This window comes from Phocoena sinus, chromosome 9 (assembly GCF_008692025.1).
Source record: "Phocoena sinus isolate mPhoSin1 chromosome 9, mPhoSin1.pri, whole genome shotgun sequence".
In the NCBI taxonomy this organism is placed as follows: Eukaryota; Metazoa; Chordata; class Mammalia; order Artiodactyla; family Phocoenidae; genus Phocoena; species Phocoena sinus.
Window position 1 is genome coordinate 11110008 of NC_045771.1, and position 19148 is coordinate 11129155.

Below are 19148 nucleotides of genomic sequence, written 5' to 3' on the forward strand. Positions count from 1 at the left end.
TGTCCGTCTGTATTTGCGTGGGCATCATCAGGCCTCCATGTTAATTTCTCTGCCTTGACGGCTACCTGTCTCTCCCTTTATGAGGAAGGGTGTATCCTGCTCCCTCTCCGCCTTTCTCCCTGCGCCGGCCCCTCCCTCTTCTCCTTCCTCCCTCTGACTCCCTAAGAGGGCGTCTCTTAGGGCCTAGGAACGTGCATCTCTAAAACAGCATGTCCAGGTCTTTCCTCCATGCATTATCTGAGTTCATGTCTCCCAAGGTGTGTGTTCCTCTTGCATTCTCCCCAGGACTTGTGTGTGTTTGTACGTAAGTATCTAAGCCTATGTCTCAGGCCTGTGTGTTTTCTCACGCCTATATATATATCTTTTTTCTGATATTTTCAGGGAAACCTTGTGTTCTCTTGGTCTCTGAGTCCAAGGCTGAGTGGGTCAATCTTTTTTTTTTTTTTCCTGAGTGGGTCAATCTTTATGCCTCTCTGTAGACTTCAAAGAATGCCAAGATATTCTACACTGCAGACACACACACACACACACACACACAGAATAAGAATCCCTCACGTAGGGGACAGAGATTTCTGGTATGTTCATTTCACTTAGATCAGCCCGCAGCCTCACTCGTTACTCCAGTCAAGTAGACTCTTAACGGGCTTTCTGGCTGTTTTGCTCTTAGGACTGCCATGATCTATAAGCCCAAACAGCGATTCGGGGAGACCATTTCCACATTACTGTGCCCATTGGCTGCTGCGCTGATCCCAGCTGCGTAGGCCTAAGAGTACTTGGAAGGGGGCTTTAGCGTAGGATGTCATTAAGGCAGAATGGTTTCCTTTCCAATAGGGTCCCGAAGCAGCTCTGTATTCAAAGAATGCGCTGCTTTGGCTATAGCACTCCAAGGAGTTAAGCCCTCAATAGTCCCGCAGCCTTTAGCCTACTCTGGGCTGCTACGTAAGGCGTGGGAAGCCATGGGGAAAACCAGAAGTAGGAGTTCAGGTACATAAGGACAGCCCTCACACATGCCATTAGCTCAGCAAGAGGATAAGGGTGGGGAGTGCAGAAAGTCAAAACTTTAAGCTAGAACTGTCTATTTCTCAGTTGCCAGAGAGAATTCAGTCCAGGGTGTGAGAGAGCCCTTGACTTCTAATGGCTGAGCAAAGTAAGCAAACTCCTGACCGTTGGGCAGAAGTGACCGATCTCTGCTGTTTCATACTGCCTCCTGGGAGTGGGTACTGTGGTCACAGGTGCCGGAACTGCCTTCTAAACCACGCTGGCTATCCTTTCTGCTCCACTGTGGCTTCCCTTGGTTCTCCCTCCAGCCCTTTGTTTTCTCTGGACGTGAAGTCTCATAGACTTGAGCTCCTCTCTTCTGCCAGCTCTGACCTATCACCGTTTTTGTTTTCTTAAGTCACCGCCCCTGATTCAACGATCTTAGGGTCGTTGAGAGTTAGGCATACAAGGCTCGACCTGACTTTTCAACTAGTAGTGACATGTAGGAGAGTTAAAACTTACCACTTAGGGAGTTGATCCTTCCCACGGAGCACCCCTGTCCGCAGGGTGTTTGCATGTGCGAACCGTCTAGCGCCCCAGCCTTCTCTTGCCTTCGCTTTGCACACTGGCGTTCTCTTCTTTCTTCTTTTCCATTTCTTGATGCTTGCCCTTGATGAGTGGGCTTCTGAATCAGGCCTGTCATCCTATACCAAGATCTTGATATCTTATTTGGGCCATTTCCTCTATAAAGACCAGAGAGGAGAGAGAATGATACAGTAGAAAGAGGATGGGATTTAGCTTCAGATGGGTGCTTTGGGTCAATTTGAATCCCACCCTCACCACTTACTTAATGCAAAAATTTGGCATATGAACTTCCTGTGCTTCATCTTCATCTTTCCAGGCTTCATTATCCTACTGTCTTAAGTGGGGATAATATTCAATAACCCCTGCCTCACTGGGTCGTTGTGGTGAGTCAGCAAGGTAATGTATAGAGTCACCTTAGTACAAGTGTAGAAGGCGATCGGTATGGTTTCCTTTCGAAACAGTGCCTGATGGTTCTGTATGTTGAACGAAGAAATTTACAATATCAAGGTGGTAAGAGACGGGAAAGGTACACCAATTCAAAGTCAAGTTATTTTAAAATGAGAGCTGTATTCAGTGGGGGGAAAGTAAAAGGTTCTCGTTTGGGGGGCATGTTAATTGCAGACACTGCCTTTGAGATCCAGCCATGATGGAGAGAGGACAGAGAACTGTCCTCTGTAGCTCTAGGTATTGGGAGCAAAGGGATTACAGTGACCTTCCTTGAAGCAGGGACTCATCAGAGTTCTCCCTGGGGCCGTCACTGCCCTGACCAGATGCCACCATCCCATGTTATTGGCTGTGTGGCCTCCCACTTGGTTAACTGACCCTCAGCGGATCCAGCACTAGTTCTTTGAATAGTACTCTGGCCTTTCTTTTTTTTTTTTTTTTTTTTTTTTTTTTTTTTGCGGTACGCGAGCCTCTCACTGCTGTGGCCTCTCCCGCTGCGGAGCACAGGCTCCGGACGCACAGGCTCAGTGGCCATGGCTCACGGGCCCAGCCGCTCCGCGGCATGTGGGATCTTCCCAGACCGGGGCACGAACCCGTGTCCCCTGCATCGGCAGGCGGACTCCCAACCACTGTGCCACCAGGGAAGCCCACTCTGGCCTTTCTGATTCTGCTTTTTACCTGATCCCATGACCCACCTTTGAACCTTTCCGAAGTGATTTTGAACTCAGTTCTTCTCTTAACTTGGCCAACCATGGTCTGTCTTTCTCCTTTAAGTCCACCCTGACTTGGCCAGTGTGGTTCTTAACTATCCTGTTCTATTCTGCTGAACATGTTTTTCTTTCTCATCCTTGGTTTCCCTTTATGTCTTTCCTCGGTTTCCCTTTAGTTCTTTCCTCAACCTTTGAACATTGGTGCCAGCCTAAATGTAATGGTATTCAACGTATAAAGAGTAATTGCCTCATTCTTCTTTTCATTCGTTTACTTCATAGCCATTTTTAGAAGTCAATATACAAAAACCAACTCCCTGCCCCCAGAGAGCTCTCAATCCAACGGAGGAGAGAAACAAGTAGCAAATAATAGAGTGTGATGGCTGTTATGTTGATATCTACACAAAGTGTGACACATGAAAGAGAGAGCACTGCTTGGGGAGCGAGAGAAGCCTTCAAGGATAAGGTGATGTTTGAGTTGACTTGCCTTTAAAAAGTACACTGTTACATGGTGGAGGAGGCTAGAGTTAAGGCATACCAACAGTGGGAATGGAATATGCAACAGTGGGAATGGAATATGCAAAAACAGAAGCATAAGCTTCAGGGAAGAACAGACAGTGGGCTTAACAGGAAGTATGGTAAAGAAATGGCAGAGACAAAAACAGAAAAAAGAAGTGGTAACTATGTAAGGGGATGGATGTTAATTAGCTTGATTGTGGTGATCATTTCATAGTGTATATGTATATTGAAACATCAAGTTGTACACCTTAAATATATACAATTTTTATTTGTCAATTATCCTCAATAAAACTGAACAAAATCCTTTAGAGGAGACGCATCTCTGGAAGCATGAAGTCCAAACTCAGTAGCATGTATGGCCTTCAAGACGTTGCATGGCCTGACTTCTCACTCTCCCCAGGTCTCTGGAGGCTCACAGTTCTTGAAATTTCTCCTATAGGTATATTTTTAACTTGGGCACATATATCATAGGAAAATATATATGCCTCTGCATCTTATTCAATCAAACCTCTTCAAAACGTCTGGGAAATAGTGTCTGAGAGTGACCACATCTTTCCACAGAATGGTTACAGCCTTGGAGAGTGCCAACAGTTATCAGGTGACAGCAGGATCCTATCCCGTAGTGCAGTAAGCAGTCCCTGGAAGTGCTATCATTCGTATTGTCTTACTTTTTTTGAGTGTTTCATTTGGGGTTGTTTCAGAAGTTCTCCCATCCCCAAATCTTGGAAGATAAGGATGGAGATAAAGATGGTGATGATCTCTGTTGGCAAAGAGACTAAAACCAATGAAGCCCATTTAGTAGAGTTCTGGCTCTATCGCAGTGGTTCCCAAACCTAGCAAATCAGCAAAATATTTAGGGAAGATTTTTTTTCTTTGTTATTATTCGTTGGTTTGTTTTTAAGTGTCCCACGTGATTATGATGAGAAGCCAGATTTGGGACTCTTGATATAAAAGCAATGGTTCTTCACCAGAGGCTTTTATCACAATCACCTGATAAGTTTTATGAATTGACTGTTGCCCCAAATCTATGGAGTTTCAATGGCACAGGTTCAAGCGGAACTATTGGAAAATGGCTCCTTGCTGGTTTGGATGCATGATGACAATGGAGACTCTCTGATCTACAGCAATGGCTTTAAAACGGTTTTTATCTGACTTTCTATCAATCAAAATATTTCAACAAGTATCCCCAATATGTGTTTTATTCATCTGTAAACAATATACATGTACTTCTTTATATTAATGTGAAACAGACATTTACAATAATGAGATGAAAACAAATATAATGAAAAGTTCTAATATTTTCATCCCATTCTCCCAAGAGATCCCCTGAGCGTCCTGTTGTGTGGACCCCTGATAGAAAGAGCGGGATCAGTGCTTCCTTAACTGGACCTCAACTCTTATTTAGATTTTATCATCTCCTGTAGCTGTCTAGAAGCAGAATCACCCCTGCCCAACCCAAGTAAGGCACGCTCACTCAATTGTTTCATTCAGTCATCCAACATATATTTCTTGTGTTCCCATTATGTGAAAGGCATTGAATGAGAGGCTGGGGATATCGTGGTCCACGTGGTCCTTATAATGTCAGCTTATATTACGACAACACATAAACACTAGACAAGTGATTACTTAATAATTACGTTATTATAATCTTAATGGGTACAAAAGGTATATATGTTTAACCTAAGAGAATAACTTTATCTGGAGAGTTGGAGAAATCAATAGTTTGGAAGTAATATTTCAGCTGAACTCTGAAGGATAAATACAAATGAACTAGGAAAAGAGGATGGGAAATAGGGTTTCAGGAGGAGGTAAAGGATTTGAAAACCCTGAGGCGGGAAGGTCATGGGCTCATTTCAGGAACTGAACGAAAGCTAGAGTGTTTCAGATCTAGGGGTCAGGGTGGAGGGAGGGACAAAGGCACAAAATGAAACAGATGCTGTGAGTGGAGACCAGAAATTATGGGGGCCTCGGGGACCACATTAAAGATTTCAGTGTTTATCCTGAGGGCAAGGGAAGCCATTGAAGGATCTAAAGCAGGGAGGTGACAGGGCTAAATGTGCATCTCAAAATGATCACTTAAGAATATAATAAATTATCTGTAATCTTTCCCTTCTTATCTTTTGACTGTATTTAGAAACCTCTGCTTTTCCATTGCCCTTAGCTTACACTTTCCCTGTTCCTACTTTCTGCAAACTTTTACACAGCCTTCAACATCCAACAGTGAGGTTACTTCCTTGGTGAAGCCGTCCCGCTTCTCTAGTCCAGACTTCCTCACCATTTGGAGCTAATCTCCATGATGGCACTTCCTAGGTTTTATTATAATTTACCTGCTTAATTTTTACTTGAGGAGGGCAGGTGCAGAAAGTTGGATTGATTACAATCTTCATGGCACACTGTGGTCTCTGGTTCCTTTGGTTTGTTCAAGTTTCCTCCTTCGTTTTGCTCATTTACTCCTTTTGTACTATTAAAAAACAAACCTCTGTATTGTTTGCATGGGCATATTTTTAATTTAATTTACATAAATGCTGCTGTGCTATCAAACTTATGATTTTCCCTTTTTCCGATCAGAATAAATTTGGAAGGTCTAGTCATTTTTTTGTGTGAACCCTTATCCCTTCTATTTTTATTTTCCTTTTGCCCTATTTTCTTCTTCTATCCTCCTTTAATTTTATCTTATGTGTGAATATGCATGTGCAAATATATATTTATGAGCTATATTATATTCTTTTTGGTATGAGAAGTACACACACAGAGATACCTACTGATATATACATAAATGTTTATACCAGCTCTTACATTAGCAGGAAGGGGGGGTTAGGGTCCCACGAATTCCTCTGATGGGGGCTTAAAATCAAATATTTCTTCTATCATTTATATATATATATGTATTTTTTTCTCTTATTTAGGAGAAGCTGGAAAAGTGCATTATGTCTTTTGTGTGCGTACAGTTTGTCTTTTTTAGACTAAAATCTCATATTATTGAAAGAAAGTTGGGTCTTTGTGTATTGCCTCTCCTTCTGATGGCCGTGATGAAAGGCAAAAACTGATAACCACGCTGCTGGTTATTTTGAACACAGAGATGATCTTATTAGTTAAACACTGTCTTTCCCTTGTGCTAGTAGAAAGTCATTGGCCTTATTCCTAATCTCAAGCCCTTGATGTCTAATTCTGGAAGTATCTTGTTCCCCCTCTCAAAGTCCCCAGGGATTGTCCTTAGGTACAAGTGTACCTCTTCCACCCTAATCCATATTGTCCCATTCTTCTCCCAAATGCAGCCACAACTCCCACAGCTGCACAGCAGGTTTTCTATCCTGCTCCTAAGAGCAGGCCCGTAGTACCCTGGTGTCCCGTGCCCCGAGAGGTCGTGGCAGCAAAGGGAGAGGGGGTGACCAGTCATGTATTGCCGTGTCACAGTTTTGATTGCCAAGGCACAGAATAGGAGACAGAAAAACGGAGACAAGAATAAAGGTGAACAGAGAGAGAGAGAGAGAGATGCCATTCACTTCAGCAGAAACATCACTCTAGTTCCTTATGATACAAATATTCCTGCTTCCGTGGCTCCCTCAAGACAGGGCTACTGGAGCCATTAAAGACATAGAAGCAAAATATTTTAAAGAGTTAGGAGGACAGTTCAATCCTATCCTTTTTTGATGTTCAAAGAGTTCCAGAGAGGTTGTGATCTAAGAGATCAGACCCCTAGCTCCTAGGTAGTGGCCAAGTGGGCTTAGCATCCTCTTGATAGCTCAGGCTACCAAGGTTACTGAGCACTTACTTTAGATTGTCTGTGTTCGTGATATCATGACTGCATAAATTCAAGGGAGGGCGCTCATTGTTGTGGGACATAAAATGGCAATGATGACATGGACTCTGTCCCTGAAGAATTTGGAAACTGTAGATGCAAATGATAACATTCTAAAGCAGGCTCTGATAAGCCTAAAGAGAGGTAAACATCGATGCCAGGGAAAGTTAAAGGAAAGTGTGATTAAAGTGGTAAGGAAAGGCTCCCCTGAAGAGGTGAGCTGCCCCTGGGTAGAAAGTGTGGGCGGGTGTGGGAGATACATTCCCATGAAGGCTGATACTCTGCGCCGCTCCTGAATACCCAGGTTCCATTCCTGACACGTACCTGACAGTGGTAAAAGCAACATTTTGGAGAAGGAGTGGGCAGCAGGGTGAGCGTGAAGCCTTGAGACATCAACTCGGGTATGTGTGAAGGTGGTGGAACCATTATCACCTGAAATAACCTTCACCCTCGTGGCCCACATCAACCTCCCCCAGCACGTTTTTGCACAAAGTGCTTCTTTGAAAGAATCTTCCACAAATTTGGTCCCCAGTCAAAACGTATTTAGGATTTCTGGTTTCTGAAGGAAATGTGAGTTTTCTGCTTGGCAGAAGCTATAGCGCCATCTTGTGGAAATAAACGCTTTAGGTCACAAGCCTTTTTGTTCTGGAAAGAGTAGTCGTCTTTGCAAAAATCAATCTTGAAATGTGTTCTCCGCTCTAAATCATGCTTGGAACACACAATTTACAAGTAACAAAAGGTTTCTCATAGATTCTAAATCTTGATGGCTGAGTCAGCAGCTCTCAATCAGTGGCAGCTTTCTTATTTTCAGAATAATGCCATACACTTAGGATCCAATTTTCTCTCACTTTAGGATTATTTCTTTAAGGCTCTGTGTCCTCAGATTTGGGTTTTAACCATGTCCCAAGGGGTCCCGTCTTCTTTGAAGTAGCAAAGCAACTCTAAACCCCCAATGAAAATAAAGGAAAATAAAGGAAGAAACACTGGCTGTCATGGCTCTTTTCAGAGGAGTTGAGAAAACGAGGTCCTTTATATTTAAGGAGCTAAAACACTGTAATGGGGAACTCAGGGAAAAATTCATACCTTCCAGGAACTTACAGAATCATGTTCTAGAAATTTTATTGGGTCCACTAAAAAATAATCCCTGGGACTATAGATTGTTTTATTAGATTTTGTTAAATTAGATTTTTAGTAGTTAAAAATGGCTCAAACGTCTAACATTCAAAAGTTTTCATTCACATTCTCTTTCCCCTGCTTGTCCCAAGAGGTAGATTTACCACAATGTTGGTGAAGCTTAAGCTTAAGAGCCCCTACCAAGGGCCCCTTCCAAGGCCAGAACTAATTTTCTAGTCATGAATTCACATTCTTTTTCTTAAAGAAGCTGCCCAAAGTTTTATAAGCTTCACCTAGTTATGCTGTTGCTTGTCATCATCATCCCAGTTTCCAGCTTCTCTCTTTGGTTTCTTATGTATCCCTCCAGAATTATTTTATGTACATATGAGCACATACAGATATAGATTATCCACACTTCCTTCCATTATACTTGCTTGTCTCAATGTAACTCAGAAACTTTCTATGTAAGATATAGAAGGACATCCATATTGGGTTTTTTTTTTTTTTCTTTTCGCTGTACGCGGGCCTCTCACTGCTGTGGCCTCTCCCACCGCAGAGCACAGGCTCCGGACACGCAGGCTCAGTGGCCATGGCTCACGGGCCCAGGCGCTCCGCGGCATGTGGGATCTTCCCAGACCGGGGCACGAACCCATGTCCCCTGCATCGGCAGGCGGACTCTCAACCACTGCGCCACCAGGGACAGATAGGGTGGGTGGCATCTTATCATCATTTTATAGATGGGGAAGCAAAACAAAGCAAAAAGACTGATCATGACATACCTGAACTCAGGTCCCTGGGATCCCCTCCTATCTAGAGATTTGATGATCAGGGCTGACACTGGCTGGGTCCCTCAGGAAGTGATCTGAGGAGTGTTAGCCATTCAGAATAGCTCTGCTGGAGTGGGGCCTAGAGGATTTGTCTTGAAGCTTTATCTGGATTGTATTTCACATAAAATTGAACACAGATCCATCGTATGTATCAGTGGGAGTGCTGCTGCTGAGGGTCTGGGAGGGGACTCAAGTCTCTCTATTCCACCCCTTAGTACCACCAGTTCTCTCGAGTTTCACTGTTGTCCTGAAGAGCCAGAGAGCTAGGGAACTCAGAGCCTCTGATTACTTGTGGCAGAGACTGCTAGATGTTTAACAAAACTGTTTCCTATTATTCCTGGGAAATAACATATATAGGCCACATATCCCAGATTTCCTTGTGGTTTTGTATGACCATGTGACCAAGTTTTAGCCAATGAGATGTGAGCAGAAGTGCCAATCACTTTTAGGCCAGGCCCACTAAAGCCTCCATGCTTTTCCTCCTTCCAACACACATGACTACCTTGGGAACATGGACATGGTGACAGATCCACAAGGTGTGAGGACCCTGTGTCTCTGAATCACCAGTTGATGGCTAATTGCTTACTGGTTGGGAGCTCCTTCCCTGAACAAGAAAAAAAAAATTGTATTATGTTGAAAAAAATAACTTGGTACAATTTAAAACAGTCTAACAAAATCCTAAATGATATTAATCTTTGCTTATTTTGTCCTGGGTTCAACTGTAGTGTGTGAGCAAATGTGTGCTGATATGTATTTAAGAGCCAGAGGGTCAAGAGGAGATCAGAATAAGGTAAAACCTAAATGAACTTTTTCTTTTCCTTTTTTAAATGGCAATACTGACCCTTGTTTACTTTAAAATTTTCTAAAAATGCAGTATTCTTTTTTGTAGTACACTTTCCATTTTGAGAGTCATCTTTTTAAGCCTTTAATGTTTCTCATTTTGAATATTTTCCTGTACCTTAATATATGTCTGCACACACATACAAACACATGTACACACACACATAGGCTTTTCTCTATAGCAATGAGAAAGTACTATATCAATATGACTTTTTTTCCTCACTTACTAGAATCTTCCAAACATTACATAGATAAAACTTGTTTATTATCATAGCTGCATAACATTCCAGAATACAGATTTATAATGTTTTATTTAACAACCCCACTATTGAAGGATATTAGGTTATTTGTGACATTTTGCTATTGCAAACGTTTCAATTTAAAATAAATTTACATGCCAAAGATGCTACATATTTTTTACATATATATGTGAATATTTCTATAGGATGTGTTCCCAGAATTGGAATTGCTGCATCAAAGGTATGCACATTTTAATTTCGGAAGAGATATTCCCAAATAACCATGAAATCAATTTATATTTCCACCAAGACTGTGAGGAAATTCCTATCTGCCCACATGCTCAGCCATGCTAGAAAGTATCAATCTTTTTATTTTTGTCCACTTGAGGGGCAAAAAATGGTATCTCATGCTTTAAAGTTAATTTCTCTAATTACTAGAGAGTCTATACATCTCTCATCATGTTCATTTGTGGCTTTTACTTGTTCTGCTGTGTGGGGTTCATTTGTCTCCACTGTATCTAGGAATTTTTGCTCCGTTAAAAAACTGGTTTTTGTATTACTATTTTTCCCATTACACATCAATTGAAACTCTGTTAGCTCTATTTTTATCTTTTTCTTAAGATGGATTTTCAGAATATTCAGGCTGATTTTTTTGAGTCTTCCTTTAACTATGGGCAGAAAAAGATTCCAAAAGTCCTGGCTACAGAGAGGAAGTATGCTTAGTGATTATGGGTGTGGTCTTTGGTGTCAGGCTGACCTGGATTAGAACCTAGGTTGTGTCATACACTTTCCTGTAACCACAGGAAAGTTCTTATCATCTCTATGCCTCCATTTCTTCTTTTTAAAAATGACTTCAGTCAAAGTACTAGACTCATAGAATTGTTACGAAGCTTAGACAAGACAATAATGCATGTATCTCACCACAATGCCTGAAACTTACGTGCTCAATAAATATTAGTAAATTATTATTTATAATGTGGGCAACAGAGATACAGAATTGGACGTTTAAGTTTTATTCCAGGTCCTAGAACCTATCCCAGTGAAGTTACTCTTAACAAGCTCCAAAAAGGCTAATAAAACTTAACTTTTCTTAGAGTGGGCATTTCACCTTATGTTCCAGCCAGCCTTATGGAATTCCTATTTCCTGGAGCACTAAAATATTCAATTCATTTATTAATTCAGCCGTTACTCTTGTGTTCCTACCATGTTTAAAGACCAAGATATTCAATTATTTTAAGAATCCATTTCATTTTCTCTGCCTGGAACTTATTCTATATTCCTTTGGAAAAAGTGAAAATCCAAATTCCAGTGAAATGTGAGGAAACCAGCAGACAGAAAATTAAGAAAGAACCTTAACGATTGTCTAGTTCGACTTCTCATTCTATAGATGAGGAAACTGTAGACCAGAGGAGTAAAACAACTTTTCTAAGGTCATATAGTGATTTAGTGGGGGAGTTGGGACGGGAACCCAGATGTCCCAAATCTAAGCCAGCGCTCTGTTGACTGAATCGCGCTGTGCTCGAGGATGCATCTCTCCTTTTGGCCCAACGTGATTTCAAAAATTAGAAACAAACAAAGAGAAGCACAGGTTAAAAAAAGATCAAAATGAGTCAAAGCTCTTCAAAGTTTGTCAAGAAAGCAGGAAGTATAAGACACTTCCCCCCTGGTTGGGAAAACATAGCTACATTTTCACCCAGTGGGACAGCATTCCAATTCTCCTTTCATTTGTTTTTGCCCCCTCGCAACAACCCATATTTAACAGTGATACTCTACATTCACAGTAAATGGTAAACAACAATCCTTCAGGTCTGTGGTTGGCAATCCCTTGTCCACATGCCAAAGATGCTACAGGTGCCAATATCAGGCAGCAAGGGAACCTGCTGCCACACATGGATTCCCGTTCCTATCATTTCTGGGAGCTTCTGCGCATAACTGTCTCCACCCTCTTGCCAGGTTTTTAGTTTTTTGTTTTTTATAAATTTATTTATTTATTTTTGGCTGTGTTTGGTGTTCGTTGCTGCACACGGGCTTTCTCTAGTTGTGGCGAGCAGGCGCTACTCTTCATTGCGGTGCGCAGGCTTCTCTTGTTGTGGAGCACGGGCTCTAGGCACGCGGGCTTCAGTAGTTGTAGCGCATGGGCTCAGTAGTTGTGGCGCATGGGCTTAGTTCCTCTGCGGCATGTGGGATCTTCCAAGATCCCAATGCAAGACTCTTTCTTGCATTGTTTTCACTTTCACTCTCCTGCTAGTTGAGAGGCTCTTCCTCCATCCCTGACCCTTGGGAGTCACAGTCCTTTCTTGCTACCTCCCTCTCATTTTCACGCCAGTATAAAGTGAAACTGCTTTCTTCAGCAAATTTAAGTACTATTTCTATATGGAGCTCAAGGCCTATCTTTGGCTGGACATTGAAAGTTTTTTCTTCTCTCCTGTTCCTTCTCCTGAAACATCACAATCTTTTTGATTTTTATATATTGGTTGTGTCTTGGTAATTAGATTGCCTTTGTTTGATCCCGGACTAGGTACTTATTACCTGTGAGGCTTTGGTTAAGGTACTTAATCTCTTTGTGCTTCTGTTTTCTCATAGGGCTGTTACAAAGATTTGAAAAGCAAATACTTACAAGATGCTTAGAAGAGCGCCCCACCATAGTGAGTACTCAGTAAACATGTGTGCACACACGCACATGTGTATGAACACGTGAGTGATATATGTGAAAACAGAGATGTCCTAGTTCTGGGTCTTGACACCATGCTCAGGTCTAAACCAAACCTCTAATTTCAATGAGAACAGCCTCCGTTCCCACCCTCTCTGTGCTGCTCCAAAACTCTGACCATCTTTAGCGACCATGCCCACCGGACTCACTGACCAGGACCAGAAGCCCTCAATAGGTAATATCTGGCTCCCCCAGCCTCACTGTGGCCTATATTAGACTGAGAAGGAACCCACACTCTCCTAACATATCTTATGTTGCGATAGGTTAGCCTTATTCTTAATTTAATAACATTGATAGTGATGTACTACATTGTCCTGTTAAGTAGGAAAGGCTTGGGAGCCAGATTGTTGGGGTATGAGTCTCACATTTGCCGTCTGCTTAATGTTTGCATCTATAAAATGGGATGATAATGAGAAATGGCTTTGTTATGATGACGAAACGTGGTGATCTCTGTAAACTAGCTGTCAATGTGCAATGGGTGGCACAGAATAATTAATAGTACTATTAACTATTATTAACACTCCTTTTTCCATCCAGTTGCCTCTGCTTAGGGCTTTCCATTCATACCCAGCGATTGAAAGTCGGGCTGTAGCACTTGCTAGCTCCTCCTAAGTGAAGAGTGTATGTTTATTCAGAGAGAATCATAGATATTTTTCTTGAGAAGATGAAAAGAGTTTGGAAACAAGTGGCCATCAAAAGCCCAGGGCAGACTGGACAGTGGATTTTGTTGGGTAATTCCCTGGGATGCCATCTGAATGTGTGTGGACTGACTCTCTGATCTCAGAAATTGTAAGACAGATGATAGGATTTAATCAACAAAATCAATTTCCCCTAAGCCTAAGTAGGCATTAGGTACATTTACTATTTGTAAGAGGATTTACAATTGAGAGGACACATCCGAATGTGGGGTAAAAATGGACAAAGTTATTAATGGATTCTGGGTCTCTACCTGTAGCTACAGTATTGTAAAGAATTGTTATTGATGTGGCTCCATCAGTAATGCCTGCCATTCTGCTATTACTGTACACACCTGACGAAGTCAGAGGTAGAGTGCCTATTTTAACCTTCTCGGCCCCTTAGTAGTGGATGGAATAAATTTTTACCTCTAGATAGTCTTAATGCACCAAGCAGTTAAATGAAAAAATAAATATGTTTGATAGAATTAAATATAACAAATACAGCAAAACTTAAATACTTTATGGGGAGGAAAAGAGAATGCTTTACAGAGTGTCTTGGATCATTTAGTCTCAGACATAAAGAAAGTGATGAGCTTAGGTGGTATTCAGTACCCAAGGCTCCAAGTAGACTACTGAGGGTGGCGATTCAAATGTCACTCCAACTGGAAATGACTTTCCTTGAACAGTGCTCTCCGCAGAGCACCCTTGACCTCTGTGTTCCTCAGGCTATAGATCAGTGGGTTCAGCATAGGTTGAAAAAACTGTAAAACAGGAAAAGGATCTTCTGCCGGGTGGCTGGATTTGGGGGCCGTGTGCATGACGATGGCACTGCCACAGAAGAGCTGGACCAGGCAGAGGTGGGAGCAGCAGGTGAAGGCCTCTCTGCGGCCCTCACCCGACTGCATCCTCAGGATGGCAACCAGGATGCGTGTGGAGGAGACCAGCACCAAGCAGAGGGGCCCAACTAAGACAAACACAGAAGCAACGAAGATGACAACTTGGTTGAGCCGGGTGTCAGCACATGCCAGTTTGAGGACAGACAGGATTTCTCAGGAGAAGTGATGGATTTCATGAAGCCCACAGAAGAGCAGTCTCAGGACGAGGCCCACGTGGACCAGGGCCACCTGCCCAGGAAATCACCACCAGGGAGATGCAGATGCTCCAGCTTACAATGACAGAATATTGGGGGGGGGGGGGGTGGCAGAGGGCTACATACTGCTCGTAGGACAATACCGCCAGGAGAAGACACTCGGCATAAGCAAAAGTCAAAAAGAGAAAGGTCTGTGTCATGCAGCCAGCAAAGGAGATGGGCTTGGCTGCACTCAGGAGGTCTCCCAGCACCTGGGGCGCCGTGTTGCAGGCATAGGCTGTATCAACGATGGCCAGGTGTGAGAGGAAGAAGTACAGTGCAGTCTGGAGTCCAGTGAGATGAGCCCCAGGATGACCCCGTTCCCCAGCAGGGTGAAGGTGTAAGACAGGCAGAAGAGCCCAAAGAGAAGTATCTGAATCCTTGGGCCAAGACAAAATCCCAGGAGAATGAATTCTGTAACCACTGTCTGATTTCCCCCCATCTCACTATGAAAAGGATAAAATGGGATTGCTCAGGACAGAGTTATCAAAAATATCTAGACATTATTTTATAAAAATAGTCATTTTTAAAGGACAAAATTTTAGGGTGATGACTAGTTTTTCATTAAGTTAATCACTTAATCTAACATCCAGTTTTATAGGAAGGGGACTGTGTCACCAATGATAGGTTACCTAGAGCCACTGACACTTGTGATGGGGAGAAAGACTGTCAAATCAAAAGAGGAAATAAAATAACCATGAAATAGGGATGATCAACATCACAAAGAGAATAACCATGAAATAGGGATGGTCAACATCACAAAGAGAATTTCTGGGATGCAGAAGTAATCAGTAATGGAAGAACTCCAAATACGGGAATCAGAGTAGTCCTAGAAAAGAGATGTAATTCCAGTTTCTCAAGAGGAATATCAACTGCGTCACTTTCAGCAGCTGAAATCAACCTTTGCTCTCTAAAGCAGCTTACCTGATAACAGGAGGAAGAAAAAGAGAAAATGAAACTTTTATGACAATGTGATCGTTTAAGTTGCTAAGAAGGCATCAGTAGATATGCTCCATGTGAGCTCTCACGAGTGATGAAATCAAACCAACCACTGGGCATTCGGCAATTAATGTACTGATGGGTTCACACGTACTGATTTACCAAATAACTTCATTGAAGAACAATCCTTACAATTTGTAGGAATTGGATTTGGGGGGCTGCCCAGTGTTCATGTATTGTGAATCTAGACTCGTGTGCAGGGGTGTGAGTCTGAAGTCAGGCATTCACACATGGTTTTGAAGGCGAGTGTGGATGCAGGTGAAAACACTTCAAGACATAGTTCCCCACGTGCTACTTGTAACCCTACTACTCTACTCCTATCAAAAGAGAAAGTCTAGGTCATAATCTAACTGGGAAAGGCCATACCCGGAACAACAGTGTGTTGCAGGCCTCGCCATCTGTGTGACGGCTTAACGTTTGCATCACGTTTCATTTGTGAAATTCAGAAAGACAAGAAGTGACAGTTCATTAAAAAGTCAACTCTGCCCTACTTGAGCAACACAAGAATTGATATCTGCTTTACAGATAGCTGATTTCTTTTTGGCAAAGAGAAAATTTAGTGAGTTTGTCATTTTACAGATTTACGTAGCATTAAATTGGTGGCCCAGTATTTGATGCGCCTGTGAATTGGTGATGTACCAAACAATAGCTGGCTTGTCCTTAAGTCCTGGATAACAGCTGCCTCAAAATACCATGTAGAAATCTAGCATCTTTGCTGGTGCAAACATTTAGTTGCACCTTTGCTGGGCAAAAATAACCTGGGGCTGAGCTACTGAATTTGCGCCCGCTTGCCGCTAAAGAAAAGACTTCTCCAGGGTTAATGTATGGAAAGGTGCTTTTGTTGATAAGATCCTGGTCCAGTTGTCGTTATACCAATGGAGACATTAATGAGATGCTCCCTGAGGACCTTGGAAATAAGAGAAACAATACTGATTTTGGGGAAGCAGAACTTGTAAAATCCACTCATAATGGATGGGAAGAACTGGAGGAGGAAAACAAGAAAACCTGTGTAGACATATAACTGGAGAGTTCTGAGTGCATCCAAAAACTCCACTCAAGGAGCTCTGATGCTATCTCACGGAAGAGGCGGAAGAGGATCTGATCGTGACTCAGGAATCCAAATGTGACAGTGGCGTGAGATACCTGTCTACAGTAAGACGGAGGAATAAAGAAGAGGGTTACCCATGGGGCCAGTGGTTATCAGCACATCTTCAGCACCGTCCAGGGGAGTCGGCCTGATGGTATGAGAGTGCTGTCCTCCTGGCAGGTCTATGTCTACAGCTCAGATGGCTTGAGTGATCAGGGCTCAATAACCCTCACTGGAAATCTCCAGTTAACTCCCCCTGCCCCGATTCCATGCTCACCAATCAACTGGGAGGTATTAACTTACCTTCTTATGCAGATATTTGGACAAAGAGGGAATGTGCTGGTAAGCAAAGTTTTTGCCAATTTTTTTATAATAAATAATTCCATTCAGGGCTATTCATGGTTCGTTTTTTGAGTTTGAGTAGTACGATACAGATGAGAAATGAATAAAATTTCCGAAGCTGGATCTACAAAGTGAGGGCCAGGCCCTAGACAGAGATAATCACATAGAAATACAACCCAAGGAAAGCTTTTCTGAGAAGCTAATTGAAATCCTGAAGGACATCCCCACTACATCCCTCTCTAGAGGCAACAAATGACTGTTTTTTAAATAAGTATTATCAATAAATTATTATATTACCAAGACACAATAGAATCTACCATACTAGGAACTCCTAACATGCGACTAAGGCTTATTTTTTTTTTCAGGAGTATATAAAAAACTACTGTGCTAGGACAACCTTTTAAATTTATTTGGCAAACATATTAAAATAGTTGTGAAAATGAGTTTGAATCTGCATCTTATAAAATGCTTAATCTCTTTATTCAGTCCTCCTTTATTTCCTTCTGTAACTTCCAAAATGATTAGATAAAGGAAAAAGAAACACTACTTATGAAGTATGAATCTCTTGGAAACCTAAAGGGAGAAAAAAGAGAAAGAAGGTCCTAACAAGTACATTAAGAGTCTTTACAAAAACAGTTGACATATTGACAACTGGATTGTAACCCACTCCTTGTGAACAAGGAACAGGTGTATCTAGTTTTGTAATTTTGGCACTTAGCAAATGTTTACTGAGTGAACAAATGAATGAATGAATACACATAAATGAGTGAATGCCTAAATGTTGAAAGCTTGGACCATTCTTGGACTGGGTCTGTAATTTCTGACTTGCTTAAATCTTGACTATAATCATACCCAATTAAGGACATTCATCCCAAAGCCAAAAAGAACACTGACTGAAGTTTGATAATAACTGTAGAATCTCAAAATGTTTAAGTCCTGAACACTTGAAAGACACTTCTATTTTCTTTCTTTTTTCCCTCGTATTTTATTTCATTCTACATGTTATTAAAAGCATCTTACCTGAACTCAAATGGATTGAATTTGCTAAAGGACTAGCAGAAGTGAAAGGAGAGACTAAGAAAGAAATTAAATATATTGTGGTTCCGAATGCAACATTCAAGCATTGTTTGATGCTATAAATGATACATCTTATATGTATGTACAAGTTAGCATTTTAAAAATTGGCAAATTGTTTTATGACTAATATGTTATCCATGATCTCTGTGGTTTCAAAGTAAATATCTAAGATTGAAATCATTTCTTTATACACGAACAAACATGTCAGCACTAGATGCGGCCTACGTTTCAAAAAGTAAAATTTAAGACCTGATGAACTGACAAACTCTTTTCTAATGCTGTGGGCATGAGTCACATAGCATTCCTAAAAATGAAAGCTATTTTTAAATCCTCAATTCAAGTACTGCATGTTTTACTTTCCAGTTATATGAAATATTTGCTACAATTAATGTACTCAATAGAACCCTTCTCTGATTCTTTCCTAGATCAAAATATTTTAACGTTTCTCTTGAGTTGTTTTCCTTGACCCATGTGTTAGTTAGAAGGATGTTGTTTAATCTCCAAATATTTGGGGGATTTTCCAGCTCTCTCTCTGTTATTGATTTCTCCTTTAATTCCATTATGATCTAAGACCAGACATCGTATGATTTCTATTCTTTTACATTTGTTCAGGTGTGTTTTATGGCCCCAAATGTGCTGTATCTTGGTGAATGTTACATGTGAGCTTGAGAAGAATGTGTATTTTGCTGTTGGATGAAGTGGTCTCTAGGTGTCCGTTATATCCAGTTGATGGATGGTGGTGTTTAGCTATATCCTTATTGATTTTCCTCCTGCTGGATTGTTCATGTATGATAGTATATGGCACTACAGAGTAGTAATTAAAGAGCATAAGCTTAAGGACCAGACACACATTTACTACTTGGATGACTGGCTATAGTTCTTCACCCCTTAGCCCTAGTATTACCATTTTTGAAAGGAGAAAAGTGATAGTACCCTATTTCATGAGGTTGTTGTGAAGACTGAGACAATACGTGTTAAACAGTTAAATGATTTAACTGAGACAAAAAACTGAGCACATTCCTGCCACACAGGAATTGTAAGTATTACAATGTAAGTCAACAATGCGATTTTGTGGA

At 41.5% G+C, this 19148-nt stretch overlaps 1 protein-coding gene across 1 annotated transcript; it reads right to left on the reverse strand.

Moving 5' to 3' along the window:
• Positions 1-14091: 14091 nt before the first annotated feature.
• LOC116759732 (olfactory receptor 2A1/2A42-like) lies at positions 14092-15009 on the reverse strand. The gene is given in 3 exon segments (XM_032643790.1): positions 14092-14563; positions 14565-14844; positions 14847-15009. Coding segments are annotated over 3 exon segments (915 nt in total).
• Between the last annotated feature and the right edge of the window lie 4139 nt (positions 15010-19148).